This window comes from Pleurodeles waltl, chromosome 9 (genome assembly GCF_031143425.1).
Source record: "Pleurodeles waltl isolate 20211129_DDA chromosome 9, aPleWal1.hap1.20221129, whole genome shotgun sequence".
Taxonomy (NCBI): domain Eukaryota; kingdom Metazoa; phylum Chordata; class Amphibia; order Caudata; family Salamandridae; genus Pleurodeles; species Pleurodeles waltl.
Window position 1 is genome coordinate 1,080,261,631 of NC_090448.1, and position 17,833 is coordinate 1,080,279,463.

A 17,833-nucleotide genomic window follows, 5' to 3' on the forward strand; every position below is an offset into this window, starting at 1 on the left:
AAGATGTACATATCCTGAAAGTGCAGATCCTTGCCGACTGGTTTTTCTGCTGACCGAAAAACCACAGCTACAGATTTTTTGAACGCTATGGAGTATTATTGACCTCCTAGCCAAAATTGTTCGCCATATTGTCAAGTTCCCCCAGACGTTATTAGTATATGGTGCACACTGCACACTGAACCAAGTGGTCATCTGGACGTTAAACAATACATAAGGCCCACAGATCCTTTCCTTTTTCTTCCAGTCTTACCACACGAACCGGACAACTCAGAGTGACAACAAGATGTTTTCTGTGGCTGCGTCTGTTTGATAAATATTGTATCTGTTGAAATTCAAGGAATTTCTGACGAATATAAACACATAAACTTCTCTAGCAAAAGAGACACCACTTGCAACCGATTCACAAAAGGTAAATGTGCAAGTATACTATTTATTTTTAGTTATTCACAAACTACGATTAATAGTAACTTAACGATTGTCGAGACTCCACAAATGGCACGAAGAACTCTGCACATAAAAAGATAGGGCAGTCAAACCTTTTTTCGGGTGGTTTGATATTCACAAAGTATGATTTAATAGTGGAGACCCTGCAGCAGGCCAATATTTTTTTGTCTGGAATTATCAGTCCCTACTGCAGGGTCTCGCGCTGTTACAAACTTACTATTGAGTGACAGCTTATAAATAATGGAAAAATAGTAAACCTACCCAAAAGTATAAGTTTACCTTTGTGTCTCAGGTCTTACATGTCTAGATTCAGGTTCGGGTAACTGGGTCAGTTGAGTAGGTTCAAGAGCAGATTTTTGAAGTTGATTTGAATAACAAGCTAATGGTGAAGCTCCATTGTCATTTGGATATTGCTCAAAAAGGTCTGACATAATTTTGTCTTTACCAACCAGTCATCCAGGTATGGATACATGAAGACACCTTTTCTGTGAGGTGTAGCTGGGACAACTGCTATGACTTTCAAAGATGCTCTACCAGCTGATATTAGCCCAAAAAGCAGTACCTTGTATTGCAAAAGCTTATTGCCAACTTTGAAACAAAAGAAACTCCAGTTTCTGGAGAAGATGAGTACATGGAAATGCATATCCTGAAGGCCCAAGGCACACCTCCAATTCCCTTGCAGAATAATAGAGAAAATAAATAGGGGGCTAGCTTTCAAAAGTGTTCTTTGTTGACCCATTTGTTTGCTTTTTTCAAGTCTCAAATTACATGGAACTCTATATTGAGTCTCTTATTCCTGATCAGAAAGAAGCAAGAATACCTTTGTTCCACTAATGTTTTGGAACTGGCTCGATAGCATTCTTCTTACGAAGTAACTTGTTTTTTTCCAACTAATCGAGCATAGCACAATTATTCCCCTTGGGTGGTACTCTTGTAGGAGCAACAGAAAACTTGATTTTGTATTTATTCTTTGTAATATCAGGTAGGGCATGAATCCTCTGGGACAGTTTGCCAAGCTGTAAGGTTGGTGTGAAATGCTGGGGACCCGCTGCAGCATGTTGACCACTCCCTCTGCCTTAGGAAGACCTATGTCTTTACAAAGACTGAGTTGTTATTGCCGGTTTCTGTTCTTGTAGTTCCAGAATGAAATGAGTGAATGTTGCATGTCATAACCACAAAAATGGGCTTTTGAAAATTCTTTCCTCTTTTTCAACCCTACAGATTTCAGGGTTTCTGCTTTGATTTTCATTTTCTATATCTGCTCATTAGTTTGTGACCCACAAAGTGTAGCACCGTTAAAAGATAGCTCGGTCATCTTCTGTTGTGCTGATGGTTTAGGTACGTTAGCCTCAGTCATGAAGATAGTCATGAAGGTAGAGCATCTGATGGATCCTGAATTTAAAATGCAGCCACAACCAGATCAGCTGTGCCCCTAGCAGGACCAATAAGAGTGTCAGATTAAAGTATGACCTCTTTGATACTTTCTTGAAAATCCTCTGGTCTCAAGAAATGTTCCACAAACTGATTCCATAAATCCTCAAGGATTCATGATACTGGCTGCTGACAGCGGTAGAACTTGCATCTCTATCAAACCCTAAGTGGCAGGGGTATGCCCAGACGTAGTCCCTTGCTCGTTGCGTCACTGGATTCAAGCTAGCCTGGCTGATGAAAGGTGATACCCTATAACCGGTCCTAGGATGCTTGTTCCTTGTCCAGTCAGGACCTGGCCTAGCAGTTCAGGCTAGACTGTTCCTATGGGGAACATGCTCAAGACTGATTTGCATATGGCTGGGTCTAAACTGGGGTGACGTGGTGAGCAAAAGAACGATGCATTAAACCCAGATCTGTGACTGGGGGTGAGTGTTTAAAAAGTTTCAACACTCCAGCCATCATTTCATTTTATTTTGTTTTGTGATGTCTCTATCAAACCCAGCAGATGTTTGAAAAGCCTTCTTCCAGAGAAGTCCTACTTTTCTGCCCCCCGAGGGATTAGAAGAAGTACAGTCTAATGCACAGTCTAAGTCTAATGCACTGATTTGTGTTCTTAGCATCAGAAACCACAAACTAATTTGCCACAGTGATCTCTTTCAGAAGTCCTGCATCAGTGTTTGACAAATGTACTTTCTTCTCCATGATTTTCCTGTGAGCATGGAGTATGGATTGGAAAGCACCTTTGTTATTGGCTCCAGAGGTCCTGAAAGTAAAAGAAACTATAGTGTGAGCTTATAACAGCGTTTAAACACAATGTCTGTACGTTCTCTGTTACTAGCTCAATATTGAACTTCCTTGCAGCCCTACTGGAAAGGTTGTAGAAAGAGACATGGAAGAACCTCATGACGGAGCAGACTATAGCCACTGGTGAAAAAGCCCTCCAATCTATAGAAGAGATAGAGGCAAAATCTGAGTCAGAATTGTTTGTCACACTACTGTGCCTCCTCACCTTTCTTGTACTAGAAGACTCAAAATGATTATATCAGGCCAGAGTCCACATCTCTACTGCTCTTAAATGATCATTGAGGAGCGGGGGGAGGGTTAACCACCTCTGGGTGGACAGCTGATATAGCAGCAAACACTAGAGGTCAGGAACTTGAGTTCTGGTTGTGGAAGAACCCTCCCCCCAGCCCACTTTTGACCTTGTTTTTGATGCAACTTTGACTGATGTGCACTGGGATTCTGCTAACCAGGTCCCCCGTGCCAGTGTACCTTTCCCAAAACAAGACACCTGGGGCCATATGTACGAACACATTTTCCCATAGAAACAGAATGGGCAAAACTGCTTGCTACATCTGGCCCCTGGTCATTTGATCCCCAAGTGGCTCTGTAGCACCCTTTGTAAGTCCCTTGTAGATGGTACTTTGGAACCTAGGGCATCCGGACTACAGAGGGTTCCTGAGAGCTGCAGCACAGCTTCTGCACTCTAAAGGACCCAGCGGCAACCTCATGCAGACTGCCGTTGAAGACCACATGATAAGGTGCTCTAAAAAGTGAAAAAACGAAATGATACACAGTCTGTGTGCCATGTTCCCAAAACATTAAATGTAATATTTGTAAGTCAGCCCCTACAACAGGCCTTACAGCCCTAAGACAAGGTGCATTATATAAAATGACTTGGTATATCTGCAAGAGCAGACATACCCCTGCTTTGTCTTTGACGATTCTTAGACATAGTAAGTTAACAGGGAAGCCATTTTAAGTATGTGCTGGACATTGATCGATAGGAGTTCCCCAGTTTACATGATGGCTTCACTGAAACTAGGGATGTTTGTTCTAAAAAATCTCGTATTAATAAACTCTCAATTATTCCAGTTATGGATTTATTAATACATGCACCCAGGGGCACCTTGGAGGTGCCCCCTGAAAACCTACCAACTGCTGATGAGCTCCTTGACTAGTTTTAGCCAGCCTGCCACCAACAGACGAATTTCTGACCCCCAGGGGTGAGAGCCTTTGCTCTCTGACGGTCAGGAACTAAAGCCTGCTCTGGCAGGGGTGTTACACACCCTTCCCAACAGGATGACCTGCAAATCACCATTCCAAGGCAGGAAACTTCAAAGAAGATGTAGATCTGGCTCTCCTCGGAAGGAGATGCCGACCCCCACCCGTGCCTCCATGGCCCATTTAGCACCTGGACAGGTAGGAACATTAGCTATGTAGAAGGTGTGTTGCATTTCCAGAATGGATACAGCCCTATGGCGACCAGCCTGAAATGAACATAGCCTAAGGAATTCCACCATCTTGTGTGTGGTGGAATTAGGAATTCTGGGACAGAGTGATGCCCACTTCCCAAAGGAAGTGGTCATCTAGGGACTTAGTAACCCCAAGGGTAAAAAGTCCATCGCCCTTTACCCTTCACGTCTCTTAATGTCCCTTAAATTGAGTAGTTAGAGGACCCCCGATACCAGGACCACATATTTTCGCTGGACATAAAAGAAGGAGTGGACAAGAGGTCTGCTGCGTCTGAGATACTAGGTACACGACTAATATGGCGCCAACCCTGCCAGCCTGCCGGTTGCACCAAACCCTTGAGGAGCAACTGATCTGTCCCACTGCTGCAGCCTCTAAGAAACCGGGAGAGCTTTCAGTGCTTTGCCAATCGGCAAGAACTTCCTTGAAGCAGAGGAGCTGCTTCCCTGCATCTGCAGGCACTGTTTGCAACGTCTAGTTCTCTGGCCCATTGACCATCGGGCTCTCTGAGGGATCAACGAGCCAGGAGAAGACTGTTTGGAGCCCAGGACGTGAGCCCTGCCACTTCACTGAAGTCCTGAGACGCTACCTTCATCCAGAGGCTCCCTACAGCTATACCTGGGGTACTTGACCCCTTGCAGCAACCAAGGCTTGTTGGATGTCCAATCCAGATTCCAACAGCACCAAAGCAGAACTATCTTCGAGGGGGCGTCCGGACCCACAAGGCCATTCAGATGAGTAGCCCCACTGCCCTGTTTCCCCTCCTCACCAGGTCACCAAGACCCACAGCAAGTCCCTGACCACAGCACCTCTGCAAATTCATATCCCGAAAAGTACTCACCTGATTCTGGTTATCTTGTTATCTAAATTTATATAAAAGTAATGTTGTTTTTATAAACTGGTGTTGGATTTCTTTATTGGGTGTGTGCCTCATTTACTGTATGTGTGTGTGTGTGCCCTACATGCTTAGCACTACTCTCTGATATGCCTAACTGCTCGACCACACTACCATAAAAAAGAGCATTTGGGATGTCATTTGTGCCTCTGTGATACCTTTGGGATTTGCCTTCACTCTTTGCACAGTGTACATCTTTTTGGTCCACTATATAAAGAGCCAGCTTCCTACAATGATAGACTAGAAGATGAAGGGGTCATGTTAGTATTTAAAAGGGGTGGGCATTAAGGAAAATAAAGAATTTTCATAGTGGCGTATACTGGGTTTTGAACTAGAAACAATGAGGAGACTGATGCATTCAATCAATGATAAAAGGGTTAGGGAGTGTGCAAGCGCTGAGCATTTCAGCCAACCAAACCAGAAGTATCTACCAAAAAGATATTTTTGGAGCACAAGAAAAAGAAGCAACGTTTGTTCATTTGTTCCATACTGGATTAGCATAGCGGGTTGGGAACGTGAATGCGGAAGAAGTTGATTATCAGGAGTCAAATTCTGTGTATCCTAGCCCACTTAGACAGAAAACTAAGTGGCAACCAACAGTGAATGTAAACAATACAATTCCTGTTGCAAAAACTAGTAAGTTTCAGTCACCACACTGGATGCGTATGAAAGCAAGGATTTGTTTCATAATCTAGCAATGGCGCCCCGCCTGGGTTAACGGATTTAAAGAGGCTGTACAGGAGGAACTTTGATTTAATGTTCCTTCTGTGTAAAAGAAAAAGATATGGCAGATATTTAAAATGATGTTTCCATGGCAGAGGTTATTTGCCTTAATGTTTCCGGGTTTTCAAAAAATATCGATAGTTGTAAACGTTATTTACGAGTAATGGTGAAGGTTGCAATATTACCGTTAAGTATATTTTTGAATAGTTGCTGAACTTTAAGCATCATTTCAATTTAATGTTGTCCCGATAACTTCAATGATTTGGATACACAAACAGCAATAGTATATACGTGTCACTGCAAGGGACCATACCCCAAATTTTTCTTCTTTGTGGGCTGTAGTTGTGCTGGTGCATCTTCAGACCACTGGAATACTGATGGTACACACTCCGGCTTCAGATTTCTTTTTCCGGTGAGAGTCCGCATGAAATCAGAGGGAAGAAAGTGTTTTGAACAAACTCTAGTGCAAGTGGAAATCTACAACAAATTGTGAAAAGAAAAGTGTAAATAGGAATACCAAATTCTCAGCACATACTCTATTCACACAGTCATGGAATCATTAAAGGACACACAGCCCTGTCTCTGAAAGCCATCCCCATTTTACTCTCACTATTAACAATTTTCTGTCTTTGCACTCCAAAAATAATTGCAAGAACACAAGATAAGTCTGCCTTGAAAGGTAAGCGCATTGCTTGAAAAATAAGGCTGAGCTATGCCCTTGTCGAAATCTGTGCAGACCACTATGTAAAAAGCCAAGGCACTGACTGATGCAAACTTTAGAGGCTATGTGACCCAATTCACCTTGCACTGCAGCACTGAGAAGGAAACATCCAAAATGTTTTGTTGCCATATTTTCACCTGCTAATCTAAACAATTAAAAAAAAGCAATGTACTTCAAATGTGTTTATTTATTTAAATCTCCTTTATACTCTTGAAATTCCGAGGTCCAAACACTGAAGAGTGGAAGCAAATAAAAACAGGATGCTTAATCATTCTGGAGAATCTACTATCAATCAATGAGGGGAATTAGGGTGGTTCTTCATGATTAGCCATTGAGAAGGAAAGGTAGTCAAGCCACATTTCAAGACTAATTTATCCCAGACTTCTATACCAGGGTTATTTATAAGACATATTTAACTGAAAGATGCTGTATGGCTACAGGACGTCCTATAATATCCAAGCAAGAGATTAACAGATCATTATTTATCATAAGATTCTTGTACAGGGTTAGATTTCCATCTGCTTAATTAATGCAATCAGATATTCAGCATAGGTTACGCTTGGTGAATTTCCGAGGTATGAACATGGACTGTCCGAGTGCACCAGGGATGTGATAAAGGCCAGCAATTTATTAGCAATGATTTTGGACTAAATCATGGCTTCAGTACTGAAGAAGGATACAGGTCTATGCAAAGGAAACCTAACTATTAATTTCTCCTCTTTGGTGTATTAGGGTCACGGTGAACTGTTGTAAATTCACCTGCAACCAACTCTTGGTATTTCAACAATTTTAGGATCCTACAACCTTTGAAGAGTGACTGTCTTTAAAAAAAAAATCTGCAGGCATTCCAATGGAACCCAGCATCTTTCCCCATTGCACATAGCTAATGCCAGTACCCAATCGTTCTTGTATGGCTTTCTCATCCAGTTTTACTCTGTTTCCATACAACATACTGGGCAGTCTTTAATTGCCAAGGAAGACTTACTGTCTCTATCAAAATGGGGTTGATACCTTACTTTGTAGTAGCATGAAAAGGTATGTGCTGTCTACCAGTTAGACATTTACTCACTGTTCACAATTTTTGTCTTGACTATCAAGATGAATTTCTCATCACTTCAGCTTAGCCAGGTGAACAAGTTCCCCACTTCCTATTATTTTCAGTGTTCTCATACACACTGAATATTGGCAACATTCGGCACAAGACTCTGGCCCTCATTACAACAGTGGCGGTAAAAGCCGCTTACCGCCGTGCAGAAGACTGCCAACACACCGCCGCGGCCGTGGAATTCCGCCACAGCTATTACGACCCACTGTTGGGAATCCGCCGAAATTCAGACACCCACACAAGTCCGCCACACCAAAGGTCAGTGATAAACTGGCGAAAACAAAACCTCCACCGTCACGCCAACAGAAACACGCCCATGCTATTACAACCCACAAATCCACGCGGCGGTCTTTCAACCGCGGTATTCCATTGGCGGTACACACTGCTGCACTCAAAATACACACACATCTCTAAACCACTGCCACTTTGGACAATTCCAAATACACACACCTGATACACATACAAACACCACTCCCACACACCCATCACAATATAAAACACACACCCACATCACCCACAAACCCCTACGACCAAAAATTAGAGACGAAGGCGACAGACAGCAATAGACAACCCCACCACACAGAGGCACACAACACCATCACCCATACAACATCCACGTACAAACCACCCCCACCACTACACATCACCACACTCATCAACACATACACCACCCCACACATCACCTACACCACCCCATGGCACGCCAAAGACACCCCAGGTTTTTGGAGGAGGCGCTCAGGATTATGGTGGAGGAAATTGTACGGGTAGAGCCACAGCTATTTGGATCACAGGTGCAGCACACTTCTATAGCTAGAAAGATGGAGCTATGGCGAAGAATCGTGGAAAGGGTCAACGCAGTGGGACAGCACCCAAGAAATCGGGAGGACATCAGGAAGAGGTGGAACGACCTACGGGGGAAGGTGCGTTCAGTGGTCTCCAGGCACAACATCGCGATTCAGCGGACTGGCAGCAGACCCCCACCTCCTCCCCCACAACTAACAACATGGGAGGAGCAGGTCTTGACCATTATGCATCCAGAGGGCCTCGGAGGAGTCGGTGGAGGAATGGACACTGGTAAGTCAAATCTTAACTATCATATCCCCCACCCTACCTGCATGCTATCACACACCCCACCCTCACACCCTCCCCTATCACTCCAACTCCTCACTAATGTACTAATAACACAAACCACCCATTCCTACACCTAGCCCTGCATGACACAACAAAGCATGGACACCCATCACTAAAGCATGCCCACTGCACATGCCCATAACACCCCCCCCCCCCCCAACCATCTTCACACAAGCCCCCACACAGGAATGCTTGCACTGGGGTACACGCACACCCACCCATTGCACACCATGACACACACAGATGCAATAGTCATGCTTTTATACCCCTGAGGGACCACTACGTAACGTCACCAGACAGGAGGGTCCAGACATCTCCACTCCACCCACAGAAGAGGCCCACAGTGACGACAGCAGCTCTGGCCAACTGGATCCAGATGACCAGCCCGGACCATCGTGGACCTCGGACAGTCGGTTCCCCTCGCACAGGCACAGCCCAACACTGACCTTCCACCCTCTGGTAACACCAGCACAGCACCCACCCAGCGGGCCCATACCTCCGTCCCCAGGACACGTCAATCAGCTGTGTGTCCACCACTACAGGGAACCCAGGATAACCCACCACCCCAACAACAACAGGGACCTGGGGGCAGTGGTAGTGGGCACACGGTCCAGGGGACGGCGGCCCAGGAACACAGGGGAACTGGGAGGGCTGCTGTGCGACATGGGGCAGACAGGCCAAGGGAACCCACTCTCCACAAGGCCCTCTCCTCCATCATGGGAGCCTACCACCAATCCCAGGAGATGATGGCAACGGTACTGGCCAAGTTTCAGGAGACCCAGCGCATGCAGGAGGAACAGTATTTGGGGTTCAGGGAGGAGCTCAGAACCATCAGCTGCGCCCTGGGCACCATCGTAGGGGTGCTGAAGGACATACAAAAGACCATGAGGGACACCGTGGCACTTCAAGGGGCCCCTGACACTAGCCTGGACGATGAACTGCCCACCACCTCCGCCGGCGCTAGTGGACAGGACGCCCCGCCACAGGACCACCACACCAGCACCCCACCCCCTGCAGACGGTGAACCACCCCGCAAGCGGTCCCTGAGATCCAGGAACAGGACAGAGCAAGATGGCAAGACCCCTGCCAGGAAATGAGACCACCCTGATAGTCCTCTGTAAGGAAATGCCTACTTGGCATGGTTACCCCCTGACTTTTTGCCTTTGCTGATGCTAAGTTTTGATTTGAAAGTGTGCTGAGGCCTGCTAACCAGGCCCCAGCACCAGTGTTCTTTCCCTAACCTGTACTTTTGTTTCCACAATTGGCACACCCTGGCATCCAGGTAAGTCCCTTGTAACTGGTACCTCTGGTACCAAGGGCCCTGATGCCAGGGAAGGTCTCTAAGGGCTGCAGCATATCTTATGCCACCCTGGGGACCCCTCACTCAGCACAGACACACTGCTTGCCAGCTTGTGTGTGCTAGTGAGGACAAAACGAGTAAGTCGACATGGCACTCCCCTCAGGGTGAAATGCCAACCTCACACTGCCTATGCAGTATAGATAAGTCACCCCTCTAGCAGGCCTTACAGCCCTAAGGCAGGGTGCACTATACCATAGGTGAGGGCATAAGTGCATGAGCACTATGCCCCTACAGTGTCTAAGCAAAACCTTAGACATTGTAAGTGCAGGGTAGCCATAAGAGTATATGGTCTGGGAGTCTGTCATGCACAAACTCCACAGCACAATAATGGCTACACTGAAAACTGGGAAGTTTGGTATCAAACTTCTCAGCACAATAAATGCACACTGATGCCAGTGTACATTTTATTGTAACATACACCCCAGAGGGCACCTTAGAGGTGCCCCCTGAAACCTTAACCGACTATCCGTGTAGGCTGACTGGTTTTAGCAGCCTGCCACACTAGAGACATGTTGCTGGCCACATGGGGAGAGTGCCTTTGTCACTCTGTGCCTAGTAACAAAGCCTGTACTGGGTGGAGGTGCTTCACACCTCCCCCTGCAGGAACTGTAACACCTGGCGGTGAGCCTCAAAGGCTCACCCCCCTTTGTTACAGCACCACAGGGCACTCCAGCTAGTGGAGTTGCCCGCCCCCTCCGGCCACGGCCCCACTTTTGGAGGCAAGGCCAGAGGAGATAATGAGAAAAACAAGGAGGAGTCACTGGCCAGTCAGGACAGCCCCTAAGGCAACCTGAGCTGAGGTGACTCTGACTTTTAGAAATCCTCCATCTTGCAGATGGAGGATTCCCCCAATAGGGATAAGAATGTGACCCCCTCCCCTTGGGAGGAGGCACAAAGAGGGTGTACCCACCCTCAGGGCTAGTAGCCATTGGCTACTAACCCACCAGACCTAAAATTTAGTATTTAAGGGCTCCCCAGAACCTAGGAACTCAGACTCCTGCAACCTAAGAAGAAGAGGACTGCTAAGCTGAAAAACCCTGCAGAGAAGACGGAGACACCAACTGCTTTGGCCCCAGCTCTACCGGCCTGTCTCCCCACTTCTAAAGACACTGCTCCAGCGACGCTTTTCCCAGGGACCAGCGACCTCTGAATCCTCAGAGGCCTGCCCTGCTCTAGAAGGACCAAGAACTCCCGAGGACAGCGGCTCTGTTCACCCAAGACTGCAACTTTGTAACAAAGGAGCAACTTTAAACCAACTTGCGTTTCCCGCTGGAAGCGTGAGACTTGCTACTCTGCACCCGACGCCCCCGGCTCGACTTGTTGAGAACAAACACTTCAGGGAGGACTCCCCGGCGACTGCGAGACCGTGAGTAGCCAGAGTTGCCCCCCCCTGAGCCCCCACAGCGACGCCTGCAGAGGGAATCCCGAGGCTCCCCCTGACCGCGACTGCCTGTTCCTCAGATCTCGACGCCTGGTAAAGACTCTGCACCCGCAGCCCCCAGGACCTGAAGGATCCGAACTCCAGTGCAGGAGTGACCCCCAGGAGGCCCTCTCCCTTGCCCAGGTGGCAGCTACCCCGAGGAGCCCCCCCCCCCTCCTTGCCTGCAATCGCTGAAGAGACCCCTTGGTCTCCCATGGATTCCTATTGAAAACCAGACGCGTGTTTGCACACTGCACCCGGCCGCCCCCGTGCTGCTGAGGCTGTACTTTCTGTTCTGACTTGTGTCCCCCCCGCTGCCCTACAAAACCCCCCTGGTCTGCCCTCCGAAGACACGGGTACTTACCTGCTGGCAGACTGGAACTGGGGCACCCCCTTCTCCATTGAAGCCTATGCGTTTTGGGCACCACTTTGACCTCTGCACCTGACCAGCCCTGAGCTGCTGGTGTGGTAACTTTGGGGGTGCTCTTAACCCCCAAAGGTGGGCTACCTTGGACCCTAACTTGAACCCCGTAGGTGGTTTACTTACCTGCAAAATCTAACAAACTCTTACTCCCCCTAGGAACTGTTGAAAATTGCACTGTATCTAGTTTTAAAATAGCTATATGTGATTTATATGAAAAGTGTATATGCTATTTTGCTAATTCAAAGTTCCTAATGTACCTACCTGCAATACCTTTCATTTGAAGTATTACATGTAAATCTTGAACTTGTGGTTCTTAAAATAAACTAAGAAAAGATATTTTTCTATACAAAAACCTATTGGCCTGGAATTGTCTCTGAGTGTGTGTTCCTCATTTATTGCCTGTGTGTGTACAACAAATGCTTAACACTACTCCTTTGATAAGCCTACTGCTCGACCACACTACCACAAAATAGAGCATTAGTATTATCTCTTTTTGCCACTATCTTACCTCTAAGGGGAACCCTTGGACTCTGTGCATACCATTCCATACTTTGAAATATTGCATACAGAGCCAACTTCCTACATCCTCCCACTGTCCCACTTTGTTACCCTGTCCAGATTGGAACTGCCCCAGCTCCACTTCCTATGCCCATATGGGCAAAGCACCTGTGAGACTAATAGACTGGACTCTGCCATGGACATTACTCCACCATCACCCATCACCATTTTGCCACCCCCTCCAATAATTAGCACTTCAATAAACACCCTTGAACCACAAAACAATCTGAAGTCAGTCTGTGATTTTGAAAAATTGTAATATCTAGGACAATGACAAAAACCGTTCGAAAATGTAATGTCAACATACCTATGTTACACATCACAAGCCCATGAAGGATGCAAGCAGATGACACACGTTGGTAACCACACCTGTGAAACCGTAATGGAAATGTATCACTCAGTTAGCAAATACTACTTCAAATTGACAGACAGGATAGAGGTAGAAGTGTGAAAGTACTTGTAGTAGGCAGGAATGTGTTCTCACCTGTATCACTGGAAATATTGCTGTATGACAGAGTCCCTGTTGTCAATGTCTTCTTCCTCTGCTTCCTCCTCATCACTGTCCACAGGCTCCACAGCTGCCACAACACCATCATCTGGACCATCCTCCTGCAGAAAAGGCACCTGTCGTCGCAAAGCCAAGTTGTGAAGCATAGAGCAGGCGATGATGATCTGGCACACCTTCCTTGGTGAGTAGAATAGGGATCCACCTGTCATATGGAGGCACCTGAACCTGGCTTTCAGGAGGCCGAAGGTGCGATCGATCCCCCTCCTAGTCCTCCCATGGGCCTCATTGTAGCATTCCTCTGCCCTGGTCCTGGGATTCCTCACTGGGGTCAGTAGCCATGACAGGTTGGAGTAACCAGAGTCCCCTAATAGCCACACACGGTGCCTCTGGAGTTGACCCATCACATACGGGATGCTGCTATTCCGCAGGATGTAGGCGTCATGCACTGAGCCAGGGAACATAGCATTTACCTGCGAGATGTACTGGTCTGCCAAACATACCATCTGTACATTCATCGAATTATAACTCTTTCAGTTCCTGTACACCTGTTCACTCCTGCGGGGGGGACCAGAGCTACATGGGTCCCATCAATGGCACCTATGATGTTAGGGATATGCTCCAGGGCATAGAAGTCACCTTTAACAGTAGCCAAATCCTCCACCTGAGGGAAAACCATGTAGCTCCTCACGTGTTTCAGCAGGGCAGACAACACTCTGGACAACACGTTGGAAAACATAGGCTGGGACATCCCTGATGCCATGGCCACTGTTGTTTGAAATGACCCACTTGCTAGGAAATGGAGCACTGATAGCACCTGCACTTGAGGGGGGATTCCTGTGGGATGGCGGATTGGTGACATCAGGTCTGGCTCCAACTGGGTACACAGTTCCTGGATTGTGGCACGGTCAAACCTGTAGGTGATGATTAAATGTCGCTCCTCCATTGTTAACAGGTCCACCAGCGGTCGGTACACCGGAGGATTCTGCCATCTCCTCAAATGTCCCAGCTGACGATGCCTAAGAAGGACAACAGCGACCACAGAGTCAACCAATTCTGAGGTATGTACCCACAGCTACACAGAACACGACATTAAATACAAAATTCTTCCTGTATGTGTGTTGAGTCTAGGCCTAGGTATGTGTGACGCAGTTGTAAATGAAGCCATGTGGGCCCCTGAAATAGCGGCTGCCTGACCTCTAAACTGGGACAATGGGATGTGAGGTAACTGCGCTGGCGGTGTACACCGTCGCGGTAGGCGGTCGTAGACTGCGGCGCAATGCTGCATTGGTTAACATTGGACCCTATAGGTCCCAGGAGCCAATGATGAAGTGCGCCGGCGGTGATGATACGCACCGCCGCGGACGTGACCGCCATTTTCTATCTGTTCAATCACTCAATACCTGATCTTCGACAGGAGAGGACCAACACTGCAAGTGCTGCTGTGACCTCGGTCTGGAAGAGACAATGGCTGGTGCGTCTGGGAAAAGGGCCCCAGCCTTCACTGCACAGGAGTTGGAGAAGCTCGTGGACGGGGTCCTCCCCCAGTACACGCTACTCTACGCTCCTCCAGACCAACAGGTAAGTACACAGGGAGCACGTTGTATGGGCTATGCCTGGGTGGAGAGGGCTGGATGTCAGTAGGAAGGGGAAGCGTTCTGCGAGCATGAAGGACTGTGAATGCATGTGCCACATGGCAAGGGTAGAGATGTGGGCCACTCACTTCGACGGAGCATGTTGCTAATGACTTCTCTTCTTCCCCTGTACATGTCATGTAGGCCAGCGCCCACCAGAAGAAGGATATTTGGCGTGCCATCGCCAAGGACGTCCGGACCCTGGGGGTCCACCAGAGACGAAGCACCCACTGCCGTAAAAGATGGGAGGACATTCGCCGCTGGAGGAAGAAGACGGCAGAGGCTCAGCTGGGGATGGCCTCCCAACGTGGGAGGGGTGCCCGTCGCACCATGACCCCCCTGATGTTCCAGATCCTGGAGGTGGCCTACCCTGAGTTGGATGGGCGCATGAGGGCATCACAGCAGACACATGGGGTTAGTACACTCACATTCTGATGACTTTGCGCGCAGTGGAGGGGTCTGGGTGGGGGAGGAGGGCTGTGGGTTTCCCTAGGCCAGGGCGCGTTCTGTAGGCTAGGCCCCTCCAGAATGCAGGTCATGTGCCACTCCACCCCACCTCTGTAGAGTGCCAAGTACAGGTATACATGCCCCTGTGTCATCTATGTGGGCAGATGACACTCATAGCCATGTAGGCCATATCCCAGGAACTGCATCTGTAGAGGCCAAGAGCACGGCATAGTGCAGGGGGCTGCTGTGTCTGTATTGTCCGCCAACGGTAGCGGTAAGCCATGCACTCAACCTGTCTTTTTGCTGTTTCCCCATCCCTTTTTGTGCTCTCCCTGTTCTTTTGTGCATCAGCATCATCAAGCGGAGGTACAGTGGCACCGGAGCACGAGGAAGCTGCATCCCACATGGCCATGGAGGGCCACACCACAGACTCAGAATACACCAGTGGGACGGAGGGTGAGGGGAGCTTCACGTCGGTCACCGGATCAGCAAACAGCGACACGGACTCGTCCTCCGATGGGAGCTACCTTGTGGTGGCGGCACCATCTGTGCCCCCCACTTCTACAGGTACAGCCGCCACCCCCCCCCCCCCCCTACCAGCACCACCCTCCCAGCAGCCCCTCAGTCTTCGCTCCGTGCACGCTCATCCAGGAGGGTGGGCATCACCTTTGCCCCAGGCACCTCAGCCCCTGCCCGTCACCCCTGCTGCCCTCAGTGAGGAGGCCATTGACCTCCTCAGGTCACTCACTGTTGGGCAGTCTACCATTGTGAATGCCATCCAGGGTGTAGAAAGGGAGTTGCAACACACTAATGCATTCCTGGAGGGCATTCATTCTGGTCAGGCTGCCCATCATCGAACCCTGCAATCTCTGGCCTCAGCACTGATGGCAGCCATTGTCCCTGTGTCTAGCCTCCCCCCTCCAACTTCCTCCACCCAGACCCAATCCCCTGTACCCCAACCTATCCCAAGCACACCATCAGACCAGCATGCACACACCTCAACACACAAAAGTGGCTCTGGCAAACATAGGCACCACACATCCCACAGGCACTCACACAAGCATCACCCACATACAGACACAGCAACATCCATTGCCTTCACTGTGTCCCCCTCCTCATCGTCTCCCTCCTCCCTCCCAGTGTCGTCTACACTCTCACCTGCATGCACTATATCTACAGCGAATAGGACTCGCACCAGAACACCCAGCACCACACCCGCTCACCTGCACTCACCACCCCCACTACCGTTTACACATCCCCTGTGTCCTCTCCCAGTGTGTCTGTGACGCCCCCTCCCAAAGTACACAAACGCGGGCACACACACACCCAACATCCATCCACCTCACGACAGCCTCCAGAACATGCACCTGCACCCAAATCATCTAAAGTTACACCTCCTACAACCACCTCTTCTTCCTCCACTCCCAGACCCCCTCCAGCTACCCGTCCCAGTGTTCATCAGAAACTTTTCCTGAGCAACCTTGACCTCTGTCCCACCCCCCCCCTTCCAATTCATAGGTCCCGTACAAGCACCTCAGCCAAAAAAAGTCAGGTTCCAGTGGTGCCTGTTAGAGGTATATGGAGTGCACCGGGCACCAGGGCAGCCAGTGTGACATGGAGCCAAGGCACTGCCAGTCCACCCCCTGTAAAGCACCAGAAGATGGACAGTGCCCGACGGGAGAGGGGGAAGACTCCTGCCGGCAAAGCCGCTCACAAGGGTCCCAGGGGGAGTGCCAAGTCAGCTGTGACTCCTCCCAAGGTGGTGAAGGGGCAGAAGAAGTCTCCAAAGTCTGGTAAGAGCAGCACGGCGGAGAAGGCCGCTATCCTCACCGCTGGCCAGGACGCCACCGCCAGCCCCATCATCACTGGTCCGGAGACCACCGCCAGAGTCAGTGCCCTGAAGGGCAGCACTATCGTCACAGGTCCGGAGACCACCGCCAGAGTCAGTGCCCAGGAGGGCAGTCCAATCGTCACTGGTCAGGAGACCACCGTCAGAGTCAGTGCCCAGGAGGGCAGCACTATCGTCACAGGTCAGGAGACCACCGCCAGAGTCAGTGCCCAGGAGGGCAGTCCTCTCGTCACTGGTCAGGAGACCACCTCCAGAGTCAGTGCCCAGGAGGGCAGTCCACTCGTCACTGGTCAGGAGACCACCGCCAGAGTCAGTGCCCAGGAGGGCAGCACTATCGTCACTGGTCAGGAGACCACCGCCAGTGTCAGTGCCCAGGAGGGCCCCGGCAGCCACAGCCCCACCATGGCAAACACAGATGCACAGGTCAGAGACAGCAAAGTCAAGCACCGCTGAACAGGGCAAGCACCGCTGAACAGGGCAAAGACCGCCATGGCAAGCACCGCTGAATAGGTCAGAAAGTGCAAAGTCAAGCACCGCTGAACAGGGCAAAGACCGCCCTGGCAAGCACCGCTAAACAGGTCAGAAACTGCAAAGTCAAGCACCGCTGAACAGGGCAAAGACCGCTGAACAGGGCAAAGACCGCCATGGCAAACACCGCTGAACAGGGCAAGCACTGCCAACTCAAGCATTGTTAGCCCATGGGCAGCTGGGACAGTGACGGAACTGGGACCGTCACTGGGAGCGTGATGCACTCTGGGCACCAGTCCCCCTCCAGAACCAGTGGAGAACTGCATCCACTACCTGAATCCTTCACAGGATGAAGCACTCTGGGCACCAGTCCCCCTCCAGAACCAGTGGAGAACTGCATCCACTACCTGAATCCTTCACAGGATGAAGCACTCTGGGCACCAGTCCCCCTCCAGAACCAGTGGA

At 49.3% G+C, this 17,833-nt stretch overlaps 1 protein-coding gene across 12 annotated transcripts in view; it reads right to left on the reverse strand.

The window, feature by feature from the left end:
• The window catches only part of LOC138260331 (uncharacterized), a 58,811-nt gene that overhangs the window by 4,990 nt on the left and 35,988 nt on the right, over positions 1-17,833 (reverse strand). For all 12 annotated transcript variants that reach the window (XM_069208727.1, XM_069208732.1, XM_069208729.1 and 9 more), the window contains one exon: positions 6,060-6,223. In XM_069208727.1, the coding sequence (XP_069064828.1) occupies positions 6,060-6,223 (164 nt within the window). The remainder of the gene's footprint in view (positions 1-6,059; positions 6,224-17,833) is intronic.